The sequence below is a fragment of the Sphaeramia orbicularis genome, unplaced genomic scaffold, assembly GCF_902148855.1.
Source record: "Sphaeramia orbicularis unplaced genomic scaffold, fSphaOr1.1, whole genome shotgun sequence".
In the NCBI taxonomy this organism is placed as follows: domain Eukaryota; kingdom Metazoa; phylum Chordata; class Actinopteri; order Kurtiformes; family Apogonidae; genus Sphaeramia; species Sphaeramia orbicularis.
Genome location: NW_021941486.1, coordinates 135231 through 152544, shown reverse-complemented (window position 1 = coordinate 152544; position 17314 = coordinate 135231). Strand labels below are relative to the sequence as shown.

Below are 17314 nucleotides of genomic sequence, written 5' to 3'. Positions count from 1 at the left end.
TCAGCACACTCATAGACATGATGACATCAGCACAGGCATAGACATGATTACATCAGCACACACAAACATGATAACATCAGTACATGCATAAACATGATGACATCAGCACATGCATAAACATGATGACATCAGCACACTATTAGACATGATGACATCAGCAAAGGCATAGACATGATGACATCAGCACACACAGACATGATGACATCAGCACAGACAGACATGATGACATCAGTACATGCATAAATATGATGACATAAGCACACACAGACATGATGACATCAGCACAGGCATAGACATGATGACATCAGCACACTCATAGACATGATGACATCAGCACACACAGACATGATGACATCAGCACACACAGACATGATGACATCAGCACGCTCATAGACATGATGACATCAGCACAGGCATAGACATGATGACATCAGCACACACAGATATGATGACATCAGCACACACAGACATGATGACATCAGCACACTCATAGACATGATGACATCAGCACACACAGACATGATGACATCAGTACATGCATAAACATGATGACATCAGCACACGCATAGACATGATGACATCAGCACATGCATAAACATGATGACATCAGCACACTCATAGACATGATGACATCAGCACAGGCGTAGACATGATGACATCAGCACACACAGACATGATGAAATCAGTACATGCATAAACATGATGTCATCAGCACACACAGACATGATGACATCAGCACAGGCATAGACATGATGACATCAGCATACTCTTAGACATGATGACATCAGCACAGGCATAGACATGATGACATCAGCACACTCTTAGACATGATGACATCAGCACACTAATAGACATGATGACATCAGCACACGCATAGACCTGATGACATCAGCACATGCATAAACATGATGACATCAGCATACTCATAGACATGATGACATCAGCAAAGGAATAGACATGATGACATCAGCACACACAGACATGATGACATCAGCACACTCATAGACATGATGACATCAGGACACACAGACATGATGACATCAGCACACTCATAGACATGATGACATCAGCACACACAGACATGATGACATCAGTACATGCATAAACATGATGACATCAGCACACACATAGACATGATGAAATGAGCACATGCATAAACATGATGACATCAGCACACGCATAGACATGATGACATCAGCACACTCATAGACATGATGACATCAGCACACTCTTAGACATGATTACATCAGCACAGGCATAGACAGGCATAGACATGATGACATCAGTACACTCATAGACATGATGACATCAGTACACTCATAGACATGATGACATCAGCACACTCATAGACATGATGACATCAGCACACTCTTAGACATGATGACATCAGCACAGGCATAGACAGGCATAGACATGATGACATCAGCACATGCATAGACATGATGACATCAGTACACTCATAGACATGATGACATCAGTACATGCATAAACATGATGACATCAGCACACGCATAGACATGATGACATCAGCACATGCATAAACATGATGACATCAGCACACGCATAGACATGATGACATCAGCACACTCATAGACATGATGACATCAGCACACTCATAGACATGATGACATCAGCACAGGCATAGACATGATGACATCAGCACACTCATCGACATGATGACATCAGCACAGGCATAGACATGATGACATCAGCACACTCAAAGACATGATGACATCAGCACACACAGACATGATGACATCAGTACATGCATAAATATGATGACATCAGCACACACAGACATGATGACATCAGCACACACAGACATGATGAAATCAGTACATGCATAAACATGATGTCATCAGCACACACAGACATGATGACATCAGCACAGGCATAGACATGATGACATCAGCATACTCTTAGACATGATGACATCAGCACAGGCACAGACATGATGACATCAGCACACTCATAGACATGATGACATCAGCACACTCATAGACATGATGACATCAGCACATGTATAGACATGATGACATCAGCACACTCATAGGCATGATGACATCAGCACGTGCATAGACATGATGACATCACATATGTATAGACATGATGACATCAGCTGGATCCATGAATCCAAAATAAGATCCAATCCATAGGAGGGGCGGGGCTTTGTTGTGCCTCTGTTAAGGTGTTCTTTTATGGGCAGTTCCCAGAATCAGTCCAGATTATTTTTGGTCTGATTTTTATAAAGTTATTGTTGACTTCTTCTGATCACAAACAGAATCTAACTCAGCTGAGGATCCACAGCCCAAACAGGAATTGGATCCAGAACATTCCATCACTTTTATCATCCTTGTAATCTAATCTTCAAACTCTGGGCTCAACCCCTTGTGCTAGGTGGGCGTGGTCACAGAAAATGGACTGGTGTCATGTGACTCTAAAGTCAAGCACATGGAATTCCTCAACTCAATGCAAAACCTCATAATGACTGTGTTTACCTCTGATCTGTCGTTGTTTATGATCATCTGTGGGCATGTGTATTTAACAGTGTGTCTAAGGTCAAGTCCTGTGATCATATATGTGTCAGTTTAGTTTGAGACCAAGATGGAAACGATCCTAAAAACTGTACGACTGAACAGTGAAACAGAACATCTAGTGACACAAAAGACTCCTGACCAACACTGACCAACATGAGCCAAGAATTCAACCGTCCAAATTCAAATCATATTTCACCTGGAACCACTTCTTAGTTTTATTTTTATTTAAATGTGTGTGTTGTTTCCTCACATGTCCATCCTCAGTCAGATCCTCAGTTTCATTCGTCCGTTTGTCTGTCTGCCATTCCTCATGGTGAACACTTTCAGACTGGACTCCAACACAAACACACACAGACAGGATGGAACTAATACTGCCTTCAAGGCCATTTTTTGAGCCCGTAAGTCGTGACTTCAAAACATGGCTCATGACTTTGTAGCATTCCAGGCAAGTCAGGCCAAACTGCCCGAGCGCAAGGAATTGTGGGAGTTAGATGTTAACAAACCAGCATGGCGGAGCACACGTTATGGAGAAAGAATGGTGGATAAGGAAAGAGAAGCTGTTTAAACATATTCTGTCCTCAGTGGACTGAAAACTAGCTAAAACAAGAAAAGCTGATGATTATACAGAACATTTACGGATAAATAATATCAGATAAATACCTTGTTTAAATAAACAATCTGCATAAACACCACATCCATGGGGGGGACGCTATTGCTATGTGACGTCAGAGCTCAGAACTGGGAGAACATGGATGTAGTACGAGTTCAAAGGTGGAAGTCCCAGGTTAGACTGAACATTCCAGAGCATTTACACCGGTAGAAGGATGGAAAAACACTGATAGAAGGATGGAAAAACACTGGTAGAAGGATGGAAAACACCAGTAGAAGGATGGAAGAACACCAGTAGAAGGATGGAAGAACACCAGTAGAAGGATGAAGAACACCAGAAGAAGGGTTGACAAACACCAGTAGAAGGATGGACAAACACCAGTAGAAGGATGGAAGAACAGCAGTAGAAGGATGGAAGAACACCAGTAGAAGGATTGACAGACACCCATACAAGGATGAAAAGCACCAGTAGAAGGATGGAAGAACACCAGTAGAAGGATAGAAGAACACCAGTAGAAGGATGGAAGAACACCAGTAGAAGGGTTGACAAACACCGGTAGAAGGATGGACAAACACCAGTAGAAGGATGGAAGAAAAGCAGTAGAAGGATGAAAGAACACCAGTAGAAGGATGAAGAACACCAGTAGAGGGATGGAAGAACACCAGTAGAAGGATGGACAAACACCAGTAGAAGGATGGACAAACACCAGTAGAAGGATGAAAGAACACCAGTAGAAGGATGAAGAACACCAGTAGAAGGATGGAAAAACACCAGTACAAGGATGGAAAAAAAACAGTAGAAGGATGAAGAACACTGGTAGAAGGATGGAAAACACCAGTAGAAGGATGGAAGAACACCGGTAGAAGGAAGAAGAACACCAGTAGAAGGATGGAAAACAACGGTAGAAGGATGGAAGAACACCAGTAGAAGGATGAACAACACCAGTAGAAGGATGGAAGAACACCGGTAGAAGGATGGAAGAACACCGGTAGAAGGATGGAAAAACACCGGTAGAAGGATGGAAAAACAGCAGTAGAAAGATGGAAAAACAGCAGTAGAAGGATGGAAGAACACCGGTAGAAGGATGGACAAACACCAGTAGAAGGATGAAGAACACCAGTAGAAGGATGAAGAACACCAGTAGAAGGATTGACAAACACCAGTAGAAGGATGAAGAGCACCAGTAGAAGGATGGAAGAACACCAGTAGAAGGATAGAAGAACACCAGTAGAAGGATAGAAGAACACCAGTAGAAGGATGGACAAACACCAGTAGAAGGATGGAAGAACACCGGTACAAGGATGAAGAACACCGGTAGAAGGATGGAAAAACACCGGTAGAAGGATGGAAGAACACCGGTAGAAGGATGGAAAAACAGCAGTAGAAGGATGGAAGAACACCAGTAGAAGGATGAAGAACACCAGTAGAAGGATGGAAAAACACCAGTAGAAGGATGGAAGAACACCAGTAGAAGGATGGAAGAACACCAGTAGAAGGATGGAAGAACACCAGTAGAAGGATGAACAACACCAGTAGAAGGATGGAAGAACACCAGTAGAAGGATAGAAGAACACCAGTAGAAGGATGGAAGAACACCAGTAGAAGGGTTGACAAACACCGGTAGAAGGATGGACAAACACCAGTAGAAGGATGGAAGAACAGCAGTAGAAGGATGAAAGAACACCAGTAGAAGGATGAAGAACACCAGTAGAGGGATGGAAGAACACCAGTAGAAGGATGGACAAACACCAGTAGAAGGATGGACAAACACCAGTAGAAGGATGAAAGAACACCAGTAGAAGGATGAAGAACACCAGTAGAAGGATGGAAAAACACCAGTACAAGGATGGAAAAAAAACAGTAGAAGGATGAAGAACACTGGTAGAAGGATGGAAAACACCGGTAGAAGGATGGAAGAACACCGGTAGAAGGATGAAGAACACCAGTAGAAGGATGGAAGAACACCGGTAGAAGGATGGAAAAACACCGGTAGAAGGATGGACAAACACCAGTAGAAGGATGAAGAACACCAGTAGAAGGATGAAGAACACCAGTAGAAGGATTGACAAACACCAGTAGAAGGATGAAGAGCACCAGTAGAAGGATGGAAGAACACCAGTAGAAGGATAGAAGAACACCAGTAGAAGGATGGACAAACACCAGTAGAAGGATGGAAGAACACCGGTAGAAGGATGAAGAACACCGGTAGAAGGATGGAAAAACACCGGTAGAAGGATGGAAGAACACCGGTAGAAGGATGGAAAAACAGCAGTAGAAGGATGGAAGAACACCAGTAGAAGGATGAAGAACACCAGTAGAAGGATGGAAGAACACCAGTAGAAGGATGGAAAAACACCGGTAGAAGGATGGAAGAACACCAGTAGAAGGATGGAAGAACACCAGTAGAAGGATGAACAACACCAGTAGAAGGATGGAAGAACACCAGTAGAAGGATGGACAAACACCAGTAGAAAGATGAAAGAACACTAGTAGAAGGATGAAAGAACACCAGTAGAAGGATGGAAGAACACCAGTAGAAGGATTGACAAACACCAGTAGAAGGATGGGAAAAAAACAGTAGAAGGATGTAGAACACCGGTAGAAGGATGGAAAACACCGGCAGAAGGATGGAAGAACACCGGTAGAAGGATGGAAGAACACCAGTAGAAGGATGGACAAACACCAGTAGAAGGATGAAAGAACACCAGTAGAAGGATGAAAGAACACCAGTAGAAGGATGGAAGAACACCAGTAGAAGGATGGACAAACACCAGTAGAAGGATGGAAAAAAAACAGTAGAAGGATGAAGAACACCGGTAGAAGGATGGAAAACACCGGCAGAAGGATGGAAGAACACCGGTAGAAGGATGGAAGAACACCGGTAGAAGGATGGAAAACACCGGTAGAAGGATGAAGAACACCAGTAGAAGGATGGAAGAACACCGGTAGAAGGATGGAAAACACCGGTAGAAGGATGGAAAAACACCAGTAGAAGGATAGAAGAACATCGGTAGAAGGATGAAAGAACACCAGTAGAAGGATGGAAGAACACCAGTAGAAGGATGGAAGAACATCGGTAGAAGGATGAAAGAACACCAGTAGAAGGATGGACAAACACCAGTAGAAGGATGAAAGAACACCAGTAGAAGGATGAAGAACACCAGTAGAAGGATGAAGAACACTAGTAGAAGGATGGACAAACACCAGTAGAAGGATGAAAGAACACCAGTAGAAGGATGAAGAACACCAGTAGCAGGATGGAAGAACACCGGTAGAAGGATGAAGAACACCAGTAGAAGGATGGAAGAACAGCAGTAGAAGGATGGAAGAACACCAGTAGAAGGATGGACAAACACCAGTAGAAGGATGGACAAACACCAGTAGAAGGATGAAAGAACACCAGTAGAAGGATGAAGAACACCAGTAGAAGGATGGAAAAACACCAGTACAAGGATGGAAAAAAAACAGTAGAAGGATGAAGAACACTGGTAGAAGGATGGAAAACACCGGTAGAAGGATGGAAGAACACCGGTAGAAGGATGGAAAAACACCGATAGAAGGATGGAAAAACAGCAGTAGAAAGATGGAAAAACAGCAGTAGAAGGATGGAAGAACACCGGTAGAAGGATGGACAAACACCGGTAGAAGGATGAAGAACACCAGTAGAAGGATGAAGAACACCAGTAGAAGGATTGACAAACACCAGTAGAAGGATGAAGAGCACCAGTAGAAGGATAGAAAAACACCAGTAGAAGGATAGAAGAACACCAGTAGAAGGATGGACAAACACCAGTAGAAGGATGGAAGAACACCGGTAGAAGGATGAAGAACACCGGTAGAAGGATGGAAAAACACCGGTAGAAGGATGGAAGAACACCGGTAGAAGGATGGAAAAACAGCAGTAGAAGGATGGAAGAACACCAGTAGAAGGATGAAGAACACCAGTAGAAGGATGGAAGAACACCAGTAGAAGGATGGAAAAACACCGGTAGAAGGATGGAAGAACACCAGTAGAAGGATGGAAGAACACCAGTAGAAGGATGAACAACACCAGTAGAAGGATGGAAGAACACCAGTAGAAGGATGGACTAACACCAGTCGAAGGATGAAAGAACACCAGTAGAAGGATGAAAGAACACCAGTAGAAGGATGGAAGAACACCAGTAGAAGGATTGACAAACACCAGTAGAAGGATGGAAAAAAAACAGTAGAAGGATGAAGAACACCGGTAGAAGGATGGAAAACACCGGCAGAAGGATGGAAGAACACCGGTAGAAGGATGGACAAACACCAGTAGAAGGATGAAAGAACACCAGTAGAAGGATGAAAGAACACCAGTAGAAGGATGGAAGAACACCAGTAGAAGGATTGACAAACACCAGTAGAAGGATGGAAAAAAAACAGTAGAAGGATGAAGAACACCGGTAGAAGGATGGAAAACACCGGCAGAAGGATGGAAGAACACCGGTAGAAGGATGGAAGAACACCGGTAGAAGGATGAAGAACACCAGTAGAAGGATGGAAGAACACCGGTAGAAGGATGGAAAACACCGGTAGAAGGATGGAAAAACACCAGTAGAAGGATAGAAGTACATCGGTAGAAGGATGAAAGAACACCAGTAGAAGGATGGAAGAACACCAGTAGAAGGATGGAAGAACATCGGTAGAAGGATGAAAGAACACCAGTAGAAGGATGGACAAACACCAGTAGAAGGATGAAAGAACACCAGTAGAAGGATGGAAGAACACCAGTAGAAGGATGGACAAACACCAGTAGAAGGATGGACAAACACCAATAGAAGGATGGAAAAACACCAGTAGAAGGATGGAAAACACCAGTAGAAGGATAGAAGAACACCAGTAGAAGGATGGAAGAACACCAGTAGAAGGATGGAAAAACACCAGTAGAATGATAGAAGAACACCAGTAGAAGGATGGAAGAACACCAGCAGAGGGATAGAAGAACACCAGTAGAAGGATGGAAGAACACCAATAGAAGGATGGAAAAACACCAGTAGAAGAATGGAAGAACACCAGTAGAAGGATGGAAGAACACCAGTAGAAGGATGGAAAAACACCAGTAGAAGGATGAAGAACACCAGTAGAAGGATGGAAGAACACCAGTAGAAGGATGGACAAACACCAGTAGAAGGATAGAAAACACCAGTAGAAGGATAGAAAACACCAGTAGAAGGATGGAAGAACACCAGTAGAAGGATGGAAGAACAGGAGTTACTGGTGGACTGGAATGCAGCAGAAGGCATCTGAGGAGGTTAGTCATGATGTGCATTGTGGGAAGCGGAGGTTCGTGCAGCCACCTGGCAGCAGCAGCGGCAGTGCAGCCATATGAAATTATATGGATGAAACAAACACGATGCAGAAACGACTGAAACACGGAAAGCGAAGAGGAGCTCCAGCTGTTTCTGCGTTGTGTTTGTTTCATCCATATTGTATCATATGGAAGCGCTGCCGCTTCAACTACTACCTCACCTGCCGCTGCACCTGCTGCTCCACCTACCGCTGCACCTACCGCTGCACCTGCTGCTCCACCTACCGCTGCAACTGCCGCTGCACCTGCCGCTGCACCTGCCGCTCCACCTACCACTGCACCTAGCGCTGCACCTGCTGCTCCACCTACCGCTGCACCTGCCGCTCCACCTACCACTGCACCTAGCGCTGCACCTGGCGCTGCACCTGGCGCTGCTGCTGTGGGTTTGTGGTGGAGTCCAGTCTGAAAGTGTGAGGAATGACAGACAAAAAGACGGACGAATGAAACTGAAGATCTGACTGAGCACGGACACATGTGAGGAAACACTGAAGGTGGAAGGAACACACACATTTAATACACAACATATATGATTTATTTAATGACTATTGTCTCCAGTATACTTTTTTTTTTTTTTTACATTTCTGATAAGAATGATGACACTGTAGCCATGACAGAACCATGGGTGTCTACTCCAGATACAAGATCATGTTCAGAACACAACATTAGTACATTCATCTGGAGGTTTCAGTGCTGATGCTAATGCTAGTGCGTCTTCTGGTAGGTTTCAGTGCTAATGCTAATGCTAGTGCGTCTTCTGGTAGGTTTCAGTGCTGATGCTAATGCTAGTGCGTCTTCTGGTAGGTTTCAGTGCTAATGCTAATGCTAGTGCGTCTTCTGGTAGGTTTCAGTGCTAATGCTAATGCTAGTGCGTCTTCTGGTAGGTTTCAGTGCTAATGCTAATGCTAGTACTTCTTCTGGTAGGTTTCAGTGCTAATGCTAGTGCGTCTTCTGGTAGGTTTCAGTGCTGATGCTAATGCTAGTGCTTCTTCTGGTAGGTTTCAGTGCTAATGCTAATGCTAGTGCGTCTTCTGGTAGGTTTCAGTGCTAATGCTAATGCTAGTGCTTCTTCTGGTAGGTTTCAGTGCTAATGCTAATGCTAGTGCGTCTTCTGGTAGGTGTCAGTGCTAATGCTAATGCTAGTGCTTCTTCTGGTGGGTTTCAGTGCTAATGCTAATGCTAGTGCTTCTTCTGGAAGCCGCTACATTAGGGATCAGGTCTGTGCAGAGCTGGACCATGAGCTGATCAGGAATGAAAGCAGGTGTGGTGTCCAGTGTCCCAGTCTGGACTCATAGAGGTGGTCTTCAGTCCAGTGTCCCAGTCTGGACTCATAGAGGTGGTCTTCAGTCCAGTGTCCCAGTCTGGACCCTTCCACTACAGGTGGTTCTTCAGTCCCAGTGTCCCAGTCTGGACTCGTATAGGTGGTCTTCAGTCCAGTGTCCTAGTGTGGACTCATACAGGTGGTCTTCAGTCCAGTGTCCCAGTCTGGACTCGTATAGGTGGTCTTCAGTCCAGTGTCCTAGTCTGGACTCATACAGGTGGTCTTCAGTCCAGTGTCCCAGTCTGGACTCGTATAGGTGGTCTTCAGTCCAGTGTCCTAGTCTGGACTCATACAGGTGGTCTTCAGTCCAGTGTCCCAGTCTGGACTCATATAGGTGGTCTTCAGTCCAGTGTCCTAGTCTGGACTCATACAGGTGGTCTTCAGTCCAGTGTCCTAGTCTGGACTCATACAGGTGGTCTTCAGTCCAGTGTCCCAGTCTGGACTCATACAGGTGGTCTTCAGTTCTGCTGTATTCAGGACATGGTGCTCCTCATTACCTCCTCCAGGAGGTATTGAGATCACTTTGCTTCGTGTGTTTGTGTGTTTGTTTGTGTGTTTGTTTGTTTGTTTGTTCTCATCTTCAGTGTAAAACTCTTCCACCCATCTTTCTCAGATCTTCCCCACAGATAGGCCTAGGCCCTGGGACCAACCCAGTCCATTTTGGTCCCAGTAGGACAAAGTTCAAGGTCACAGAAAGGTCACAACATCTACAGTTTTCCATCTGTCATCACTGAGACATTTTCCAAAATTCATCCACAATTCCAAACGACTCCGATTCTCCTCCAGTTGGATCCACCTGTAGCTTAGAACAATCTCTTGTATGTGGAACTAAACTGTCCACATCCACTGTGGAATGTGGACTCTGTGGACATTTACACTGAACACTGAAAATCCCATTTCCCACACATTTAAAATTAGAACTCAACTAATATTGATGTGAATTGAATCTAATTGGACAGACACATGTTATGGAATTTTTTCTCTGCTGCTGGTGAACAATGAAATAGAGACATCTGCCGGCCGACAGTATTTTATTTCTTTGTCAAGAAAGGTCAATTCTGCACATGAGCGACGTTTGTGAAGAAAAGACAAAGAGCTTCTCACAAGGTCCACCTTTTATTATTGGGTGAATCCCATTAGCAGTGACACCTCCAGTCTCCTCAAAGGGCTTTTGGACTGAATGATGAACTCACGGCTTTAACAATCAGTCACCTTTTGTTACCTTGCAAGAAAATTTACACACACAGTAGGAGCATTTGGGTAAGGATATGGGAAAGTTAGCATGCAGTGGGGAAGGGTATTCAGGAATGGATATGGAAACACAGAAGGGAATCAGAAAGTTCCATTACACACATCACTGGTACCAACATTCAACTGTTCCTGCTGTATGGAACCAGAACCAGAACCAGAACTGCCTTTATTGTCATGTGACAGTACAAAGTACATCAAACCAAACTGAGTTGGATGATTAGGGACATGGGGCCGCTGCTCCTAGTGCAGAGTACAACTACAGCGCTATCACAGAAGCCTTTGTTCGAAAACTGCAGTGAAGAACAGATGAAAGCACATAAAGAAGAAATAAGACCTTATAAACACAATACACGTAGTCACATGACGGAACTTTTTCAATGGATTTGGTTGTGGGAGGGGGACAACAACCTGGAAACTGTTGAATGGAAACAGAAACGGTCGATCCACACATGCACAGTGTTCAGGTGTGACTTCTGAACACTGGTTCTTCTTTTGCAGATACACCATCAACGACAGGAACCTGGGAAGACTGTTGAATCAAATCACAACCTCCTACAACACTGAGAGTCAACTGAAGATGGTGAGACCTCTGTCCTCCTCCAGGGTCTAATATTACTCCTCCAGGGTCTCTCTGTCCTCCTCCAGGGTCTTATTGTCCTCCTCCAGGGTCTCTCTGTCCTCCTCCAGGGTCTTATATTCCTCCTCCAGGGTCTCTCTGTCCTCCTCCAGGGTCTGTCTGTCCTCCTCCAGGGTCTTATTGTCCTCCTCCAGGGTCTCTCTTTCCTCCTCCAGGGTCTTATTGTCCTCCTCCAGGGTCTAATTGTCCTCCAGGGTCTCTCTGTCCTCCTCCAGGGTCTCTCTGTCCTCCTCCAGGGTCCCTCTGTCCTCCTCCAGGGTCTTACTGTCCTCCTCCAGGGTCTCTCTGTCCTCCTCCAGGGTCTTACTGTCCTCCTCCAGGGTCTCTCTATCCTCCTCCAGGGTCTTACTGTCCTCCTCCAGGGTCTTACTGTCCTCCTCCAGGGTCTCTCTATCCTCCTCCAGGGTCTCTCTGTCCTCCTCCAGGGTCTTATTGTCCTCCTCCAGGGTCTTACTGTCCTCCTCCAGGGTCTCTCTGTCCTCCTCCAGGGTCTGTCTGTCCTCCTCCAGGGTCTTATTGTCCTCCTCCAGGGTCTCTCTTTCCTCCTCCAGGGTCTTATTGTCCTCCTCCAGGGTCTAATTGTCCTCCAGGGTCTCTCTGTCCTCCTACAGGGTCTGTCTGTCCTCCTCCAGGGTCCCTCTGTCCTCCTCCAGGGTCTTACTGTCCTCCTCCAGGGTCTCTCTGTCCTCCTCCAGGGTCCCTCTGTCCTCCTCCAGGGTCTTACTGTCCTCCTCCAGGGTCTCTCTATCCTCCTCCAGGGTCTCTCTATCCTCCTCCAGGTTCTCTCTGTCCTCCTCCAGGGTCTTATTGTCCTCCTCCAGGGTCTTATATTCCTCCTCCAGGGTCTCTCTGTCCTCCTCCAGGGTCTTATTGTCCTCCTCCAGGGTCTCTCTGTCCTCCTCCAGGGTCTTATTGTCCTCCTCCAGGGTCTTATTGTCCTCCTCCAGCGTCTAATTGTCCTCCAGGGTCTCTCTGTCCACCTCCAGGGTCCCTCTGTCCTCCTCCAGGGTCTCTCTGTCCTCCTCCAGGGTCTTACTGTCCTCCTCCAGGGGCTCTCTGTCCTCCTCCGGGGTCTTATTGTCCTCCAGGGTCTCTCTATCCTCCTCCAGGGTCTTACTGTCCTCCTCCAGGGTCTCTCTATCCTCCTCCAGGGTCTTACTGTCCTCCTCCAGGGTCTTATTGTCCTCCTCCAGGGTCTTACTGTCCTCCTCCAGGGTCTCTCTATCCTCCTCCAGGGTCTTATTGTCCTCCTCCAGGGTCTCTCTGTCCTCCTCCAGGGTCTTATATTCCTCCTTCAGGGTCTTATTGTCCTCCAGGGTCTTATTGTCCTCCAGGGTCTCTCTATCCTCCTCCAGGGTCTTACTGTCCTCCTCCAGGGCCTTATTGTCCTCCAGGGTCTTATTGTCCTCCTCCAGGGTCTAATTGTCCTCCAGGGTCTCTCTGTCCTCCTCCAGGGTCTTACTGTCCTCCTCCAGGGGCTCTCTGTCCTCCTCCAGGGTCTTATTGTCCTCCAGGGTCTTACTGTCCTCCTCCAGGGCCTTATTGTCCTCCAGGGTCTTATTGTCCTCCTCCAGGGTCTAATTGTCCTCCAGGGTCTCTCTGTCCTCCTCCAGGGTCTTACTGTCCTCCTCCAGGGTCTCTCTGTCCTCCTCCAGGGTCTTACTGTCCTCCTCCAGCGTCTCTCTATCCTCCTCCAGGGTCTTATTGTCCTCCTCCAGGGTCTTACTGTCCTCCTCCAGGGTCTAATTGTCCTCCAGGGTCTCTCTGTCCTCCTCCAGGGGCTCTCTGTCCTCCTCCAGGGTCTTATTGTCCTCCAGGGTCTTATTGTCCTCCTCCAGGGTCTAATTGTCCTCCAGGGTCTCTCTGTCCTCCTCCAGGGTCTTACTGTCCTCCTCCAGGGTCTCTCTATCCTCCTCCAGGGTCTTATTGTCCTCCTCCAGGGTCTTACTGTCCTCCTCCAGGGTCTTATTGTCCTCCAGGGTCTTATTGTCCTCCAGGGTCTCTCTGTCCTCCTCCAGGGTCTTATTGTCCTCCAGGGTCTCTCTGTCCTCCTCCAGGGTCTTGTTGTCCTCCTCCAGGGACTCTTTGTCCTCCTCCAGGGTCTCTCTGTCCTCCTCCAGGGTCTTATTGTCCTCCTCCAGGGTCTCTCTGTCCTCCTCTAGGGTCTTATTGTCCTCCTCCAGGGTCTCTCTGTCTTCCTCCAGGGTCTCTCTTTCCTCCTCCAGGGTCTTATTGTCCTCCTCCAGGGTCTCTCTGTCCTCCTCTAGGGTCTTATTGTCCTCCTCCAGGGTCTCTCTTTCCTCCTCCAGGGTCTTATTGTCCTCCTCCAGGGTCTCTCTGTCCTCCTCCAGGGTCTTATTGTCCTCCTCCAGGGTCTTATTGTCCTCCAGGGTCTCTCTGTCCTCCTCCAGGGTCTTATTGTCCTCCTCCAGGGACTCTTTGTCCTCCTCCAGGGTCTTATTGTCCTCCTCCAGGGTCTCTCTGTCCTCCTCCAGGGTCTCTCTGTCTTCCTCCAGGGTCTCTCTGTCCTCCTCCAGGGTCTTATTGTCCTCCTCCAGGGTCTCTCTGTCCTCCTCCAGGGTCTTATTGTCCTCCTCCAGGGTCTCTCTGTCCTCCTCCAGGGTCTTATTGTCCTCCTCCAGGGTCTCTCTTTCCTCCTCCAGGGTCTTATTGTCCTCCTCCAGGGTCTTATTGTCCTCCTCTAGGGTCTTATTGTCCTCCTCCAAGGTCTTATTGTCCTCCAGGGTCTCTCTGTCCTCCTCCAGGGTCTCTCTGTCCTCCTCCAGGGTCTTATTGTCCTCCTCCAGGGTCTCTCTGTCCTCCTCCAGGGTCTTATTGTCCTCCTCCAGGGTCTTATTGTCCTCCTCCAGCATCTTACTGTCCTCCTCCAGGGTCTTATTGTCCTCCAGGGTCTTATTGTCCTCCAGGGTCTCTCTATCCTCGTCCAGGGTCTTACTGTCCTCCTCCAGGGTCTCTCTGTCCTCCTCCAGGGTCTTATTGTCCTCCTCCAGGGTCTAATTGTCCTCCAGGGTCTCTCTGTCCTCCTCCAGGGGCTCTCTGTCCTCCTCCAGGGTCTCTCTGTCCTCCTCCAGGGTCTTATTGTCCTCCTCCAGGGACTCTTTGTCCTCCTCCAGGGTCTCTCTTTCCTCCTCCAGGGTCTTATATTCCTCCTCCAGGGTCTCTCTGTCCTCCTCCAGGGTCTTATTGTCCTCCAGGGTCTCTCTGTCCTCCTCCAGGGTCTTATTGTCCTCCTCCAGGGACTCTTTGTCCTCCTCCAGGGTCTTATTGTCCTCCTCCAGGGTCTCTCTTTCCTCCTCCAGGGTCTTATATTCCTCCTCCAGGGTCTCTCTGTCCTCCTCCAGGGTCTTATTGTCCTCCTCCAGGGTCTCTCTGTCCTCCTCCATGGACTCTTTGTCCTCCTCCAGGGTCTTATTGTCCTCCTCCAGGGTCTCTCTTTCCTCCTCCAGGGTCTCTCTGTCCTCCTCCAGGGTCTTATTGTCCTCCAGGGTCTCTCTGTCCTCCTCCAGGGTTTTATTGTCCTCCTCCAGGGACTCTTTGTCCTCCTCCAGGGTCTTATTGTCCTCCTCCAGGGTCTCTCTTTCCTCCTCCAGGGTCTTATATTCCTCCTCCAGGGTCTCTCTGTCCTCCTCCAGGGTCTTATTGTCCTCCTCCAGGGTCTTATTGTCCTCCTCCAGGGACTCTTTGTCCTCCTCCAGGGTCTTATATTCCTCCTCCAGGGTCTCTCTTTCCTCCTCCAGGGTCTCTCTTTCCTCCTCCAGGGTCTTATATTCCTCCTCCAGGGTCTCTCTTTCCTCCTCCAGGGTCTTATTGTCCTCCTCCAGGGTCTTATTGTCCTCCTCCAGGGTCTTATATTCCTCCTCCAGGGTCTCTCTTTCCTCCTCCAGGGTCTTATTGTCCTCCTCCAGGGTCTTATTGTCCTCCTCCAGGGTCTCTCAATCCTCTTCCAGGGTCTTATTGTCCTCCAGGGTCTCTCTGTCCTCCTCCAGGGTCTCTCTGTCCTCCTCCAGGGTCTTATTGTCCTCCAGGGTCTCTCTGTCCTCCTCCAGGGTCTTATTGTCGTCCTCCAGGGACTCTTTGTCCTCCTCCAGGGTCTTATTGTCCTCCTCCAGGGTCTCTCTGTCCTCCTCCAGGGTCTCTCTGTCTTCCTCCAGGGTCTCTCTGTCCTCCTCCAGGGTCTTATTGTCCTCCTCCAGGGTCTCTCTGTCCTCCTCCAGGGTCTTATTGTCCTCCTCCAGGGTCTTATTGTCCTCCAGGGTCTCTCTGTCCTCCTCCAGGGTCTTATTGTCCTCCTCCACGGTCTCTCTGTCCTCCTCCAGGGTCTCCTTCTCCTGTGTCTTTGTCTTTTCGTCTTCTCTCAGATCTTCTTTCTCCTCCTAGACTCATATGTTTGGTTTCATCACATGACTCCAGGGCAGAGTTGGATTCAGACCAACATTTAAAACTGAGGCCTACGTTTGTCTAAACCAAGAAAGACTAGGGTTCGGGTTAGGGTTCAATTATGAACATATAAAAGTCATCCTATAATTGTCAGTATGTACCTCAGATGTTTCCAGGGTCAGGGTTAATGCCCGTCCCATTTTTCCAGCTGACTGTTGAATGTGTCTGTTCCAGATGGAGGAGTTCTTCAGTTCTACTCCAGACGCTGGTGCAGGTGAAATGCCCAGGAAACAGGCTCTGGAGACGGTCCGCAACAACATACAGTGGGTCAGCCGGAACCAGGACGAGATCAGACTGTGGCTGGACAACAACGTATCAGAATGACATGAGGGTTAGGGGAACCCCAACCCTGACCACAACCCAAACCCTGATCCTAACCCTGATCCTAACCCTGATCCTAACACTAACCCTGATCCTAACCCTAACCCTGATCCTAACCCTGATCCTAACCCTTACCCTTAACCCTTACCCTAACCCTGATCCTAACCCTGATCCTAACCCTGATCCTAACACTAACCCTGATCCTAACCCTGATCCTAACCCTAACCCTGATCCTAACCCTGATCCTAACCCTAACCCTGATCCTAACCCTGATCCTAACCCTGATCCTAACCCTGATCCTAACCCAAGAACCAGGACGAGATCAGACTGTGGCTCAACAACAAGGTGTGAGAATGACCATAAGACTACGTTAAAAACTCCCTAAAATCATAAACAAACTTACAAAATTGTAGCTGTGTGTTCACACAAAGCTGTTTAAGTATGCCCTTTCAATAAACCTGATCTAATAAACCTGGTCTAATAAACCTGATCTAATAAACCTGGTCTAATAAACCTGGTCTAATAAACCTGATCTAATAAACCTGGTCTAATAAACCTTGTGGTTTCTTCATCACTGACACTGACTTACGAAGTTAATGCAAACACTGTTGAACAACGTCAGCAACATGATCAATGTTAGTTGAGACAATGATGTTTATCAAAAAGTAATGTTATAGAACGTATAAACGGTAGGTGGTCGGTCATGTTATAGAACGTATAAACGGTAGGCGGTCAGTCATATTATAGAACGTATAAAAGGTAGCCGGTCAGTCATGTTATAGAATGTATAAACGGTAGGTGGTCATCTTGTTATACAATGTATAAACGGTAGGTGGTCATCATGTTATAGAAC

At 47.2% G+C, this 17314-nt stretch overlaps 1 protein-coding gene across 1 annotated transcript in view; it reads left to right on the top strand.

The window, feature by feature from the left end:
* The window catches only part of enpep (glutamyl aminopeptidase), a 72190-nt gene extending 55569 nt beyond the window's left edge, over positions 1–16621 (top strand). Inside the window, exons 21-22 of the mRNA XM_030129633.1 lie at positions 11544–11625; positions 16315–16621. Of these exons, the coding sequence (XP_029985493.1) occupies positions 11544–11625; positions 16315–16464 (232 nt within the window). The 3' untranslated portion in view covers positions 16465–16621. The remainder of the gene's footprint in view (positions 1–11543; positions 11626–16314) is intronic.
* The last annotated feature ends 693 nt before the right edge of the window (positions 16622–17314 follow it).